Source organism: Scyliorhinus torazame, chromosome 7 (assembly GCF_047496885.1).
Source record: "Scyliorhinus torazame isolate Kashiwa2021f chromosome 7, sScyTor2.1, whole genome shotgun sequence".
NCBI lineage: Eukaryota > Metazoa > Chordata > Chondrichthyes > Carcharhiniformes > Scyliorhinidae > Scyliorhinus > Scyliorhinus torazame.
Window position 1 is genome coordinate 246,051,021 of NC_092713.1, and position 13,873 is coordinate 246,064,893.

Sequence of the window (13,873 nt, forward strand, 5' to 3'; positions counted from 1 at the left end):
ATGGACGTGACCAACCCACGCCCAAGTAAGTTTTAAACCTACTTAGGCACACTTAACCAGGATCTACCAGCCTCCCGAGCAAAGAGAAAGAAAAAGAGAGAGAAATAGGAGAGAAAGAAAAAAAGGAGAGAGAGAGAGAAAGAAAGTTGCCCATGTGCATCGAGGTGACATTGCCCATGGGTGAGGGGATGTGGGAGATCTACAGACACACAAAATTTCTAAGTTGTGGCGGGTTTTTCAGGGGCGGGTTCCCCACTGCTATCAAACACTTAAGTCACTTGTGGATCCTGGGGAGTGTGTCACTGGTTTAGCCCTCACTTAGAATTTTGTTAGCACAGGGGAGTTGAATTCAGAGATTGGGCCACCATTTTGAAAGGGTGCCCCAATCTATTAAGTGAGCTTATGGGTCCTCCACACACCCCACCCATGAGCAATGTCACCTCCCATAACCCCCAAGTGAGGACACGCCGCTGTGGGGTTGCTGGGGTTCCTCCTCTTCAGGGAACCCCCCCCCCAACCCCATTACAGTAGCCCCTCCCCTCCAGAACCCCCACCTATCACCCGTCCAACTTTCCAGAGGCTTTTATTTACCTGCCCTGTACTCCCCCACCCTTCAAACCCCCCTACCCTCATTTCATGGACATGGCCCCCCTCGATCCCTGACCCTTGGCAGTGCCACCCTGGCAACGTGAGCTTGGCAGTGACATCTGGGCACTTTGGCAGTGCCGTCTACATTCCAGGGGGAGGGCCAGGGAGCCAACCTGCATTGACCCTGACCACCCAGGGGTCTCCAACGGCCCGGGAGACTCCCCACATTTGTGTGGACCAGCACTGATCAGTGCTCGGCTGTAGCCTCCCTGGAGGAGGCCGAAGAATCGAGGGAGGCTGGTGGATCCCGGGCAGGTAGGTTTAAGTAAGTTTACGACCTACTTCCGCGAGCATCATTTGGTTCCATCCCTTTTGAGAGGAGTTCCGACTCCCAATGTCTTGGGTGAATATCACGATCCGTGGAGGCTGTCAGAGGTCCGCTGGAGGGCTCTCCTGGGATTCTCTTGCTTGAGCGCAATGCAGCAAGAGAATTGCGCTCCAAGTGTGGGATAAACCGGTGGAAATCTCCCTAAGGGCCCAAAAAAGTGACTAAGTGTTGTTTGATATGGTGGAGAACTCACCAGCAGAGCTGGTAGGAAACTCAAGGAAAAACCATCACAAATGAACAGAGAAATATTTCAATTAAATTCCACCCTCTGTTTGAAAAGGAAAATTTGGGAGGTCAATCAGGAAAGAGCAGGGTCTGGGACTAATTAGATAGCTTTCCAAAAATTAGGATAGGCTTGATGGGCAAAATGGGGTCTTATCATGCTTGTGATTCTATAAAAGGTATATCTACTCATCTTGTATGTTTTATACCATGTGGATGCCAATCTCACTGGCTCATGGTATCTCAGATCTAATTTTGTGTGGCATGATATCTCACAGCAAATTATTTGTATCACTCTGTTGGAAACATTGGGCTGGATTCTCCGGCCTGCCATGCCACTTTTCAGCCTCGACCCGCCGGCGAGATTCTCTGTTACGCCGGCCGGTCAATGGGGTTTTTCCCACTGTGGGGCAGCCCCACACTGTCGGGAAACCCCCCGGGCGCCGGCAAAACGGAGAATCCCGCCGGCGGAGAATCCCGGCCATTAAGAGGAATCTACCAAGTAGCCTGATTTGCTGGTGACAATATTGTTAAGATATATGTAACATTTTGCAAAATTCACTTAGCATAGTTGTGATACAAGGATCCCAATACAAAACAGATTTGATCAGCGTTGTGGTGGATGTGTCATGATGTGGCAAACAGTCACAAAGGGAGACTACAAACATCAAAACACCAACAATAGAAGGAAAAGGTGTGAAATTTTCCAAAAGCTAAAACATATCTGTACTTTAAAAAAATCGTATTCTGACAAACATGATTGGGGGAGCGAAGGAGAGATTATATGGACATGTAAGGAATGTCAATTATGGAAGTTCTCATGTTTCTTGAAGTCAAACTGGCAAACCTCTGGCATGTAAAGTGTGCACATTGAATGGGACTGAACTGGGCAGAAACCTGATGGAAAACTGGCCCTTTGACCTAGTTGCAATCATTTTGTGGGCATAGATCAAAATCCACCACACTGGAATATAAAAATGTCAAACTTGATGCCAAGATTTACTAACAGCATCTGCTCAGTCTAACAAAGTGGGGGGTTTCCCACTGTTCTCACCAGCAGGATCTTCCGGTCCAGTTTACAGCGAACCCCCACCGTGGGGGTGGATTCAATGGGAAATCCCATTGCTAGCAGAGGGATGACAGGACCCTGCCACCAGCCAATGGGGAGCTGCCTCCCACCACCGAGAATCCCCACTTCAAGACATAACCACCCCAGTGGGATCCCAATGGGATGCACAACAATATCAAGTATAGCATTGAAAGAGTCAGTAAACTGCCTCTAGCCATGCAAATTCACAAAGTGGGTTGTTTGGCTGCATCCCAAATGCAAGAGCTCCCTTCAGCGGCATGCATGCCCCACACACTTGGGAAGCTGAAATAACCAACTGTGCACGGTGAATAGAAGTTGGCTAGCATGGCTGAGTTGGTATTATTCAAAATGTTCTTCATTCATGCAAATAAAGTCACAAGTAATAAAGAATGTAAAAAGATAATTGCATATTTTTTGCAAGGGTAGTTATTCTAAATAGGTTTCAAGTACCTTCAGATGGACACTCCCATTTGTCTAGAGCAAGGATGGCTCTGGCAGGAACAAGAAATGCAAAGGCACTTGCTTGAAACAGCGGAAGTCTAGACAAATGAAAATTTAGAAAAATTTAAAATCAGACAAGACAGATTTTTTTCAAAAGGTTTCAGCATCTAGTATACCTTGAAGTCCTGGGCTATTTGCGGGAGCTCTACTGGAACATAATGCAGACAGCAGTGGCTCCGATGGCAGCCAGAAATCCAGAACAACTCTGATTATACTGGTTTCTGGGAGCCACAACTTCGGTGGCCAACAGACAATGAATTAGCTGTCTGATGTTGGCCTCCCCTCATTTTAAAGAGATCCCACTTCCCAGAGCAGTCTGCCAATCAAAAGGCAGCGACTCAGCCCCAACACTGCTACAGAGAGCAGTAGCTATGCTGGTAATATAACTAGAACAAAGCAGGAGCACTGACGCTACCCTGGAATCAGGCTCGCCGTGGCCAGCAAGGTGGGGAAGCAATGTTTCTGGCCAGCAATAAGATCACCAACATTTGCTGGGTGATGTCCCAATATGTCAGAGGACACCCCACTGTTGGTAGAATGCCAGCAGTAGGAGACGACACTTAATTGGTCACTTATGGGCCTCAGCAAGAGGGTCATCCTTGACCTGCCTGCTGAGAGAATTGCACAAGTCAGGAAGGTGATAGGCACACCTCCTCCCACAACACTCGTTTGTCACAGTCCACTCAGATTGCCTAGATTAAATCCCATCAAATGAGTCAAGAGCTTTTTGCTAAACTTGGAATATATTATTTAAATGAGCAGAAGGCAAGGTATTTTCTTCAGATTAAGATGCTGACGGAATATATAAAAGTTGCTCATTTAGGTCTTTTGATTGTCTGGAAGATGTTAATCAAGTCACTTGTGTCGATGGTAATAAAATGATCCTGAAGGGTTTTAAGGGAGCAATATAACCATGAAGCTTAAGAGGACTCCTGCAACCATGGCAACAGAATGATTTGTTACGATCATTAACTACAGATTTATTAGCACTGTTTTTGATGTCACTTTTAATGACATTGGTAGTATATGTAATGTAAATATTAAAAATAGAAAAATAGTAAACTAGTTGCGAATGAGCCGTGTAGTACACATACTGGATTGGAGTACATTGTAGTGGTACCCTATGGGATCATGAAGCATGAGACTAGGTCACTCGTATTGAATTGCATGATTGCATAACCACGTTCAAAGACCTGTGGACTTCGTACAACTAAATTATGTACCATGATGCCTCGATAAAGACCCGATTCCACAGGATTACAACAGATGCCTGTGCACTCTGGTGCTTAAATTAGACCAAAAAAGCAGTCCAACAATCTTGGATCAGTAACATTCACTCTTTGGGGACAAAGTCCCCACGCCGGCGGGGGAACCGGCACCAGCCACTCCAGCGTCAACAGCCCCCAAAAGTGCGGAATTCTCCAGCTGGCGCCGAAGGGCCGGCGTGAACAGGCGCATGCGCCGAAGGGCCGGCGTGAACAGGCGCATGCGCCGAAGGGCCGGCGTGAACAGGCGCATGCGCCGAAGGGCCGGCGTGAACAGGCGCATGCGCCGAAGGGCCGACGTGTTCGCACGCATCTTTGGGGGCCGAGCCCCAACATTGAGGGGCTAGGCCGGCGCCGGAGGAATTTCCGCCCCGCCAGCTGGCGCGGAAATGACATCTCCGGGCGGCGCATGCGCAGGAGCGTCAGCAGCTGCTGACAGTTTCCCACGCATGCGCAGTGGAGGGAGTCTCTTCCGCCTCCGCCATGGTGGAGACCGTGGCGGAGGCGGAAGGGAAAGAGTTCCCCCACGACACAGGCCCGCCCGCAGATCGGTGGGCCCCGATCGTGGGCCAGGCCACCGTGGGGGCACCCCCTGGGGCCAGATCGCCCCGCGCCCCCCCCCCCCCCCAGGACCCCGCCCACGCCGCCTTGTCCCGCCGTTCAAAAGGTGTTTAATCCATGCCGGCGGGACAGGCAATTTATCGGCGGGACTTTGGCCCATCCGGGCCGGAGAATCCAGCGGGGGGGGGGGGGGCGGGGGCCGCCAACCGGCGCGGCCCGATTCCCGCCCCCGCCGAATATCCGGTGCCGGAGACTTCGCCAACCGACGGGGGCGGGATTCACGCCAGCCCCCGGCAATTCTCCGACCCGGCGGGGGGTCGGAGAATGACGCCCCAGATCAATGACTTAAATTTCCATCTCAGCTTAATTAATTGCTTGTTACCAAATTTAATTAAAGTAATTTTCAATTGTGGATCTAATTTTAGGATTAGGTAGTGGGCAGCATAAAGTAGTGACATTTGGGCCAATTGTACAAAATTGCTACAAGAGAGGCCCCGTGTTCCTTTGTAAAAACAAAACTCACCCTAGTGGAATACAAATCACAGGTACAATGCTGCAGAATGCATCACCATAACGTACCTGGAGTATTTTTGGCAATTAAATACTATATTATTTTCAAGTTTACAGTGGCCAAAAAGACAATTCCAAACTTCAGGAACTTAATTTATTTAAAAAAAGATTGGGGGCACGATTTAATGCGCAAAAAACAGAGCCCTGCTTAGGCGCGTATAGAGGTGTCTTTCTCAGCATCTGCAGTGCGAGGAATGACCCCGCTATCAGGCCTTTTCTAGCCTTGGTGATGAACATCCTGCCAAGGCAACACTTGCCTCACTTCCTGCGCTGACTATCTCAGTTAGTCAGTGCAGGAAAGAGATTGGGGCACCACTTTTAAATGCCACCTCAAACCCTCAACCCCCTGATGTGTTAGGCAGGTAGGGTCAATGTGGACTGCACTCGATGCAGGGAAGCTAGAAACAGACGTCCAACACTGGAGAAGATCCAACACTGTTTTATAGTGGGTCGACATTATACTGAGCTGACTGGAGACCTTGCAGTAGCCTGACCAGACTTACTAGCTACCGTATGCACTTGCTAGCTCGTGGACTCTGACTGTCTCAGTGGCTGGGTCCCGAGAGAGCGGGAAACCTAGTGCCCTCTGGCTTTATAGTTGTAGTGTCCTGTCTGGTGATTGGCTGCCTGTGTTGTGCGCTTACTGGTCATCCTGTGCGTCAATCACTGCCTGTCTGCATCTCATTATATACATGAGTGGATATTATGACACCCCCTACTGCAGCCTCCAGACCTCCCCCTCCACTGCCCCAATTTACCTCTTGGGGGTCCTCGAGAACCCGCCTCCTCATCCAATCCTGGGTGCCAGCACCAAGGTACCAGGTGCCAGGGTAGCATCCTGCCTAGAAGCCAACCACCCAGGAGCTTCTGATGTCCACTGAAACCCCCACCCCCCAGGTGGAGTTAAGGCTGGCTCCCGTTAGTGTGGGCCAGTGCTAAATGGAGTCATGGCGAGGTCCCCCAGGCATGGGCGTTCGTTGCCAGGCCTCGGGAGAATCAGGCATAGACATATTTAACGGAATCTAATGGCTCACTTAAATATGTTAATCTCTCCGCAATCGCACAAGATCGTGTTGGAGGTGCTCAGTGTCGCAAATCTCACAAGAGGCCTCCTATGAGATTTAATGGCCTCATCGCATCACAGTCAGTGCGACAAGAACATTCAATCATGCCCTGGAAGTAGAAGTGTGGGGAAAGAGTGAAAAAAATGGTTAGATTTTGGGCTGTATTTTCACTTGTATGACACACTGGCAAGTTACAGGAAACTTGGAAATCAAGATTCCCATGTACATTCTGGGGCGAAATTCTCCGTTATCGGTGGAAAGTCCGCCGATCGGCGCAAAAAACGTCACAAATCCGACTTGTGTCACGTCGGAAAAATGGGTCGATAGTCTCCGGCCCGAAATGGGCTAGCAGCGACGTAACGGGATCCGCGCTTGTGCAGTGGTTCACGCCGTGCAGCATCATACGCGCTGCACGGCGTGGCGGCTCATAAGGCCGCGCTGCTCCCCCCCACCCGACCGGAACACCCGACCGCAACACCCGACTTGATGGCTGGCCGTCGCTCAGCCCCGAGGTTCGAGTCACGCGATGTGGAGGCGCTCCTGGACGCGGTGTAGCAGAGGAGGGACGCCCTGTATCCCGGGCACGGCCACAGAGTTGCCCCACGCCACAGCCGGCGTCTGTGGAGGGAAGTGGCAGAGGCCGTCACCGCTGTGGCCCTGACACCACGGACAGGCACCCAGTGCCACAAGAAGGTGAACGACCTCGTCAGAGCAGGCAGGATGAGCCTCCCCCATATCCCCCCTCTGCCCCACCCCCCATATCCCCCTCCCCCCATATTCCCCCCATATCCCCCTCCCCCCCATCCCCAAGTGAATCCAGCCCTAACCTTAACCTCTGCAATGCACACGCAACCGATGGCGTGCATTCATATACCTGCTTAACACTGTTGCCTTTTACCCCCCCCCCCCCCCCCCCACAGGAGAAGCGCACACACAACAATAGGGAGCATGTGAGGACTGGAGGAGGGCCCGCTGATGAGAGGCCACTGACCGTACACGAGGAAAGCGCTCTGGAACTGGCTGGCGGACCTGAGGACCGAGGTTGCTGATGCAGAGGTCGGGGGCGTACTAGCGAGTGAGCCACTGACAGCCCGTCCCCATATCCCCTCTCTCCCCCGTATCACCTGATCACTGCCTGATGTCTAACCATGCATGCTTCATTGTGTATCGCAGGACCAAACGTCCAGGCACCCATCCCCGCAGATGCAGACCGCCCGCAGGATGCCCCTCGGAGGCCACCGGAGACGGAGAGACCCGGACCCTCCAGCATGCGACGCCCGCAGGATGCCCCTCGGAGACCACAGGAGACGGAGAGACCTGGAGCAACAGGGAGACGACACCCCGTCACGTGCGGGAGCGACCACCCAGCGACGAGGGGGGCAGCCACAGCCCCCGTCACATCCGAGCCCAGGACACCACTACCCAGGACACCCTACCCAGGACACCCCTACCCAGGACGACGAAATACCGGACAGTGACTCAGAGTGGATGGGTGGAGACGAACCCCCACCCCAAAGTGCCATGGACTCAGAGTGGGACGAAGAGCACGACACAACGCCACTGCTGTCACCAACACCCTCCACCATCGCAGAAACACTCACCACGGTTGGGCACTTTAGTGATGAGGCGTCTGGTACACTCACTGGTGCGCACAACACAGCCGTCCCGGTACAGCAGGTGGAGGTAGGAGCAGCAGAGGAGCCGGGCGGTCAGAGGGCAGCCCAGCCCAAGCGAACATCTGCCGCCCAGATGGATCCCGGGTTCCTGCAGTTACCACACCCACACATAGATCCGATGCAACCACCGATGCGGAGACGAGCGAAGAGGGTGACGGGCGGCTAGCGGCGGCTGCAGTCGCAGGCGGAGGAGTCCACCCGCGTCCAGGAGCTGGGAGTGGTGCTGGTCATGCGTGCCACCCAGGCCGACACCGCACGGGTGGCGTCCGCGGTGGAGACAATGGGTGCGACGGTGTCAGACATGGGGAACGGTTTGCGAGGCCTGGGGCCTTCCGTGCAGGCGGCGTCTGTGGCCCAGGAAATGGCTGCCCTCTCACAGGAGGCCATGAGCCAGTGCCAGTGCCAGATGGCAGAGGCGCTCAAAGCCATAGCCCAGTCTCAGCAGGCCATGGCCCAGTCTCTGCAGGCCATCGCTGAGGGCATCGGCGCCAGTGGCCATGTGCGAGCCAGCGTCGCACTGTCACAGACAGGGTTTGCCAACCCCCTGGGCTCCATGGCTGCAAACCTGCAGACCCCTGTCGATACCAGCACGGGCCTCCAGGACTGGCAGCGCCAGATGTCGGGGGGGCGTCGGATGGCCAGTCCGTTTCGCATCCCCCACCCATGTAGAGGCCTGGGGACCAATCGGGCACCCGGAGGGAGGAGGAGGTGGTGTTGTCCGTCCCGGCTCCCTCTGTAGGGGAGGTCCCGGTACACCGCGATACCTCGGACTCCCCCCCCCCCTTCCGTCCCAGGTGCATCGGGTGGGCAACGGCAGGACAGGCTGGCAGCTCGCCATCCCCAGTCGCCCGGGCCGCAGCCTGGCCCATCTAGGCCAGGACGCCCCAGGAAACGGCCGCCAAAGGGTTCCAGTGTCAGAGGGCAGGAATCACAGGAGTCCACCTCCAGTTCTGCTGTACCGTCTGGGGAACCACGTAGACGTAGTCAAAGGGCCCGTAAGGCCAAACAATTAGACACGGAGTAAGTTGGCACGGGTGCAGGGCACAGATGAGTTTTAGGGGCTAGGGCACGTGCATGAACTCCTTTGGTTATTAAAGTCAATGTTACACCTACCGAAGCTGCCTTTGTGCTCTGTCCAAAGCGTGCGGGGGTGTCATGTACGTTGAGCGCAGTGTGTGTGTGAGGGGTGGTCTTACCTCAGCCCCAGGTGAGTCTGCCCCCTTCCCCCTGGGCCGTCATCAACATCCCCCGGGCAGAGGACGGGACCGTGCACTGCAGTGTCACAGCCGCATGCAGGGATGGTCCGGGTGGATGGTGGTACTGTGGCCATGGGTCAGACATCGTCCAACGATGTGGAGCCAGGAGCTCACCGCAGGGCTTGTTGTCATCATCCTCCATGGCCTGCAATAGACACGCGTCCACCCGCAACTGTGAGACCCCGGCCCGTTGTGCCGCAGGTGGATCGGCAATGGGGGAGGGTGGTGTGCATGCGGGTGGGGTTGGGGAGGGGGGTGAGGGGTGTGGGTGGTCGGCTGTTGCCATGGTGTGCGGTCTGTGGCCATACTACCCGATTCCCACGCCCCATCTAGTCAGTGAAGCGGGCGTCTATTAGTCTGTCCCGTGCCCGCTGGGCCAGCCGGTAACGGTGGACAGCTACCCGCCTGTGTCTACCCCGTCTGCCCTGACCATTGCCCCATCCCACTCATCTGGGGAGGACTGGGCCCCTTCCTGCTGCTCCTCCACTCCGCCCTCCTCTGCCTGCGGCACATCGCCCCTCTGCTGGGCTATGTTGTGCAGGACGCAGCACACCACAATGATGCGGCCGACCCTATCTGACAGATACTGGAGGGCGCCCCCAAAGAGGTCCAGGCACCTGAAACGCATCTTCAGCACGCCAAAGCACCTCTCGATCACTCCCCTTGTCGCTACATGGGCATTATTGTAGCGGTTCTCCGCCTCATTGCGTGGCCTCCGTATCGGCGTCATCAGCCACGATCGCAATGGGTAGCCCCTGTCGCCCAGCAACCAGCCCTTCAGCCGGGGATGGCGTCCCCTCGTACATGCTGGGGATGGATGACCGCGGACAACACGAATGAGTCGTGTACACTGCCTGGGTGACGGGCGCAGATGTGCAGGATCATCATGCGGTGGTCGCAGACCACCTGTACGTTTATCGAATAGGTCCCCTTCCTATTAGTGAACACGGCTCTGTTATCTGCAGGTGGCCGCGACGGCGACGTGCATCCCATCGATCGCGCCCTGGACCATGGGGAACCCGGCCACTGCAGAGAAGCCCACGGCCCGGGCATCTTGGCTGGCCCGGTCCACGGGGGAAGCGGATGTAGCGGTGCGCCATGGCATATAGGGCATCTGTCACTGCCCGGATGCAACCGGTGCACCGATGTCTGCGATATGCCGGACAGGTCCCCACTCGGTGCCTGGAATGACCCCGTTGCATAAAATTTCAGGGCCACCGTAACTTTGACGGACACGGGGAGAGAGTGTCCCCCCGCCAGTGCCACGCGGTGACAGGTGTGCCAGCAGGTGGCAGATGTGTGCCACAGTTTCCCGGCTCATCCGGAGTCTCCTCCTGCATTCCCGGTCCGTGAGGTCCTGGTATGACTGCCGGGGCCGGTACACACAGGGCGCCCTCGGGTGCCTCCGTTGCCGTGGGGCCGCGACGTCCTCCTCCCCCTCCTCGTCCTGTCGGTCAAGTGTCCCTCACGCCTGGGCGGCTGCCGCCTGCCCCTCTGCGGCAGCCTGCGCCGCCTCTCTGGCACGCACCTCCTCCTCCTCCTCCAGGGCAACATAGACATGAGCGGCTGCACCACGGCGGCCAACATCACTGGATGATCTGAAAACATGACGGCCTGGTGGGGGGGGGGGGGGGGGGGGGGGGGGGGGGAACAAACGACATGTCATCATTGCCATATCCCATCCTCCCCCCAGCCAGGTGGCATGGACCGCATGGGTCCAACTGTTGGAGGCTGGCACCTGGCCAGGTGGACCAACTCACTTGCCCTCCCATCCCCCTCCTCGGCACGGACCCCCCCCCCCCCCAACCTCCACCCCAGCACGGACCCCTTCCCCCCAACCTCCACCCCAGCACAGACCCCCCAACCTCCACCCCAGCACTGACCCCCCCCCCCCCCCAACCTCCCCCGGCACGGACCCCCCCCAACCCCCAACCTCCACCCCAGCACGGACCCCCCCCTACCTCCACCCCAGCACGGACCCCCCCCCCCAACCTCCACGGACCCCCCCCCCCCAACCTCCACCACGGCATGGACCCCCCCCCCAACCTCCACCAAAGCACGGACCCCCCCCCCAACCTCCACCCCAGCACGGACCCCCCCCAACCCCCAAATCGGCACAGACCCGCCCCCCCCCCCAACCTGCACCCCGGCACGGACCCCCCCCCCCCCAACCTCCACCCCGGCACGGACCCCCTCCCGGCACTCCCCCGGAGCCCAGCCTACTCTAACCACCCCCCCCCCGCCGCACACACACACACACACACACACACAACCCAAGACACACCTCTCCTCACGCATTCAGACTGCGGCCAGGCCATTGCCTGCCCAGAGCCAACCCCCCAGGCCGTCACTCACCTCCACGCTGGTCGGCGTGAGCCTGGAGCACCGGGTCACGCCGATGAAAGGAGGTTTGATTGACGTCGACGTGAACGGTCATCACGTCGACGGGACTTCGGCCCATCCGGAAGGGAGAATATCGGCAGGCCGAAAATCGGCTGCCTTGCGCAGACCCGTGACATTCTCCGCGGCAGCGGCGCCATTAACGCCCCGCCGACTTTTTTCCCTTCGGAGACTTCGGCAACCGGCGGGGGCGGGATTCACAGCGGCCAACGGCCATTCTCTAACCCGCTGAGGGGTCGGAGAATGACGCCCCAGGTGTTTTAACTAACCAGTCACTGACTAATTCTCCACCCGAAAGTCAGCCTGATACTGGTTCTGGATCAGGACAAGTTTAAGTGCATACAGGGGTGCAGGTTAGGCTGTCAAACTTGGGACTCTTAGAGATAAATAGGAAGGGTGTGTGTGGAGTGTCCTCAGTCAGGCAGGTATCTGGATCCAAGGTAGTGAGGTGCCCAAACTTTTGAATCTACTAAGCCTTTGCTGGGCATTCTAACCCAACAAAAGCGGTTTTAAAAAATTGAATGACAATGAGGCTTACTATCTCCTTGGTCATCAGTCTACTTGCATCTTCAGTTCAAGCCAGACATGAATGGGTTGGAAGTTTGGGTTAAGAAACAGGGGCGTCATTCTCCGACCCCCCAGAGGGTCGGAGAATGGCCGTTGGCCGCCGTGAATCCCGCCCCCGCCCAAGTCTCCCGAAGGGAGAAAAGTCGGCGGGGCGTCAATGTCGCCGCTGCCGCGGAGAATGTCACGGGTCTTGCGCAAGGCAGCCGATTTTCGGCCTGCCGATATTCTCCCTTCCGGATGGGCCGAAGTCCCGTCGACGTGATGACCGTTCACGTCGACGTGAATCAAACATCCTTTTCATCGGCGTGACCCGGTGCTCCAGGCTCACGCCGACCAGCGTGGAGGTGAGTGACGGCCTGGGGGTTGGCTCTGGGCAGGAAATGGCGTGGCCGCAGTCTGATTGCGTGAGGAGAGCGGTGTCTCGGGAAGGGGTGTGTGTGTGTGCGTGCGTGCGTGGTTAGAATAGGCTGGGCTCCGGCGGAGTGCCGGGAGGGGGGTCCGTGCGGGGAGGGGGGTCCGTGCCGGGGTGGAGGTTGGGGGAGGGGGGTCCGTGCCGGGGTGGAGGTTGGGGGGGGTTGTCCGTGCTGGGGGCGGAGGTTGGGGGGGGGGGGGTCCGTGCCGAGGAGGGGGATGGGAGGGCAAGTGAGTTGGACCACCTGGCCAGGTGCCAGCCTCCAACAGTTGGACCCATGCGGTCCATGCCACCTGGCTGGGGGGGAGGAGGGGATATGGGCAATGATGACATGTCGTCGTTCCCCTCCCCCCCACCAGGCCGTCATGTTTTCAGATCATCCAGCGATGTTGGCCGCCGTGGTGGCAGCCGCTCATGTCTATGTTGCCCTGGATGAGGAGGAGGAGGAGGAGGAGGAGCGTGCCAGAGAGGCGGCGCAGGCTGCCGCAGAGGGGCAGGCGGCAGCCGCCCAGGCTGGAGGGGACACCTGACCGACAGGACGAGGAGGGGGAGGAGGACATCGCGGCCCCACGGCAACGGAGGCACCCAAGGGCGCCCCGTGTACACCGGCCCCCGGCAGTCATACCAGAACCTCACGGACCGGGAATGCAGGAGGAGACTCCGGATGAGCCGGGAAACCGTGGCGCACATCTGCCACCTGCTGGCACACCTGTCACCGCGTGGCACTGGCGGGGGACACCCTCGCCCCGTGTCCGTCAAGGTTACGGTGGCCCTGAAATTTTATGCAACGGGGTCATTCCAAGCACCGGGTGGGGACCTCTCCGGCATATCGCAGACATCGGTGCACCGGTGCATCCGGGCAGTGACAGATGCCCTATATGCCATGGCGCACCGCTACATCCGCTTCCCCGTGGACCGGGGCCAGCCAAGATGCCCGGGCCGTGGGCTTCTCTGCAGTGGCCGGGTTCCCCATGGTCCAGGGCGCGATCGATGGGATGCACGTCGCCGTGCGGCCACCTGCAGATAACAGGGCCGTGTTCACTAATAGGAAGGGGACCTATTCAATGAACGTACAGGTGGTCTGCGACCACCGCATGATGATCCTGCACGTCTGCGCCCGTCACCCAGGCAGTGTACGCGACTCATTCGTGTTGTCGCGGTCATCCATCCCCGGCATGTACGAGGGACGCCATCCCCGGCTGAGGGGGCTGGTTGCTGGGCGACAGGGGCTACCCATTGCGATCGTGGCTGATGACGCCTATACGGAGGCCACGCAATGAGGCGGAGAACCGCTACAATGATGCCCATGTAGC

General features: G+C 57.3%; 1 protein-coding gene across 4 annotated transcripts in view; it reads right to left on the bottom strand.

Annotated features, from left to right (window-relative positions):
* Positions 1-13,873, bottom strand: part of slc23a1 (solute carrier family 23 member 1) — a 138,798-nt gene that overhangs the window by 41,225 nt on the left and 83,700 nt on the right. For all 4 annotated transcript variants that reach the window (XM_072512213.1, XM_072512212.1, XM_072512215.1 and 1 more), the window contains exon 5: positions 2,739-2,827. In XM_072512213.1, the coding sequence (XP_072368314.1) occupies positions 2,739-2,827 (89 nt within the window). The remainder of the gene's footprint in view (positions 1-2,738; positions 2,828-13,873) is intronic.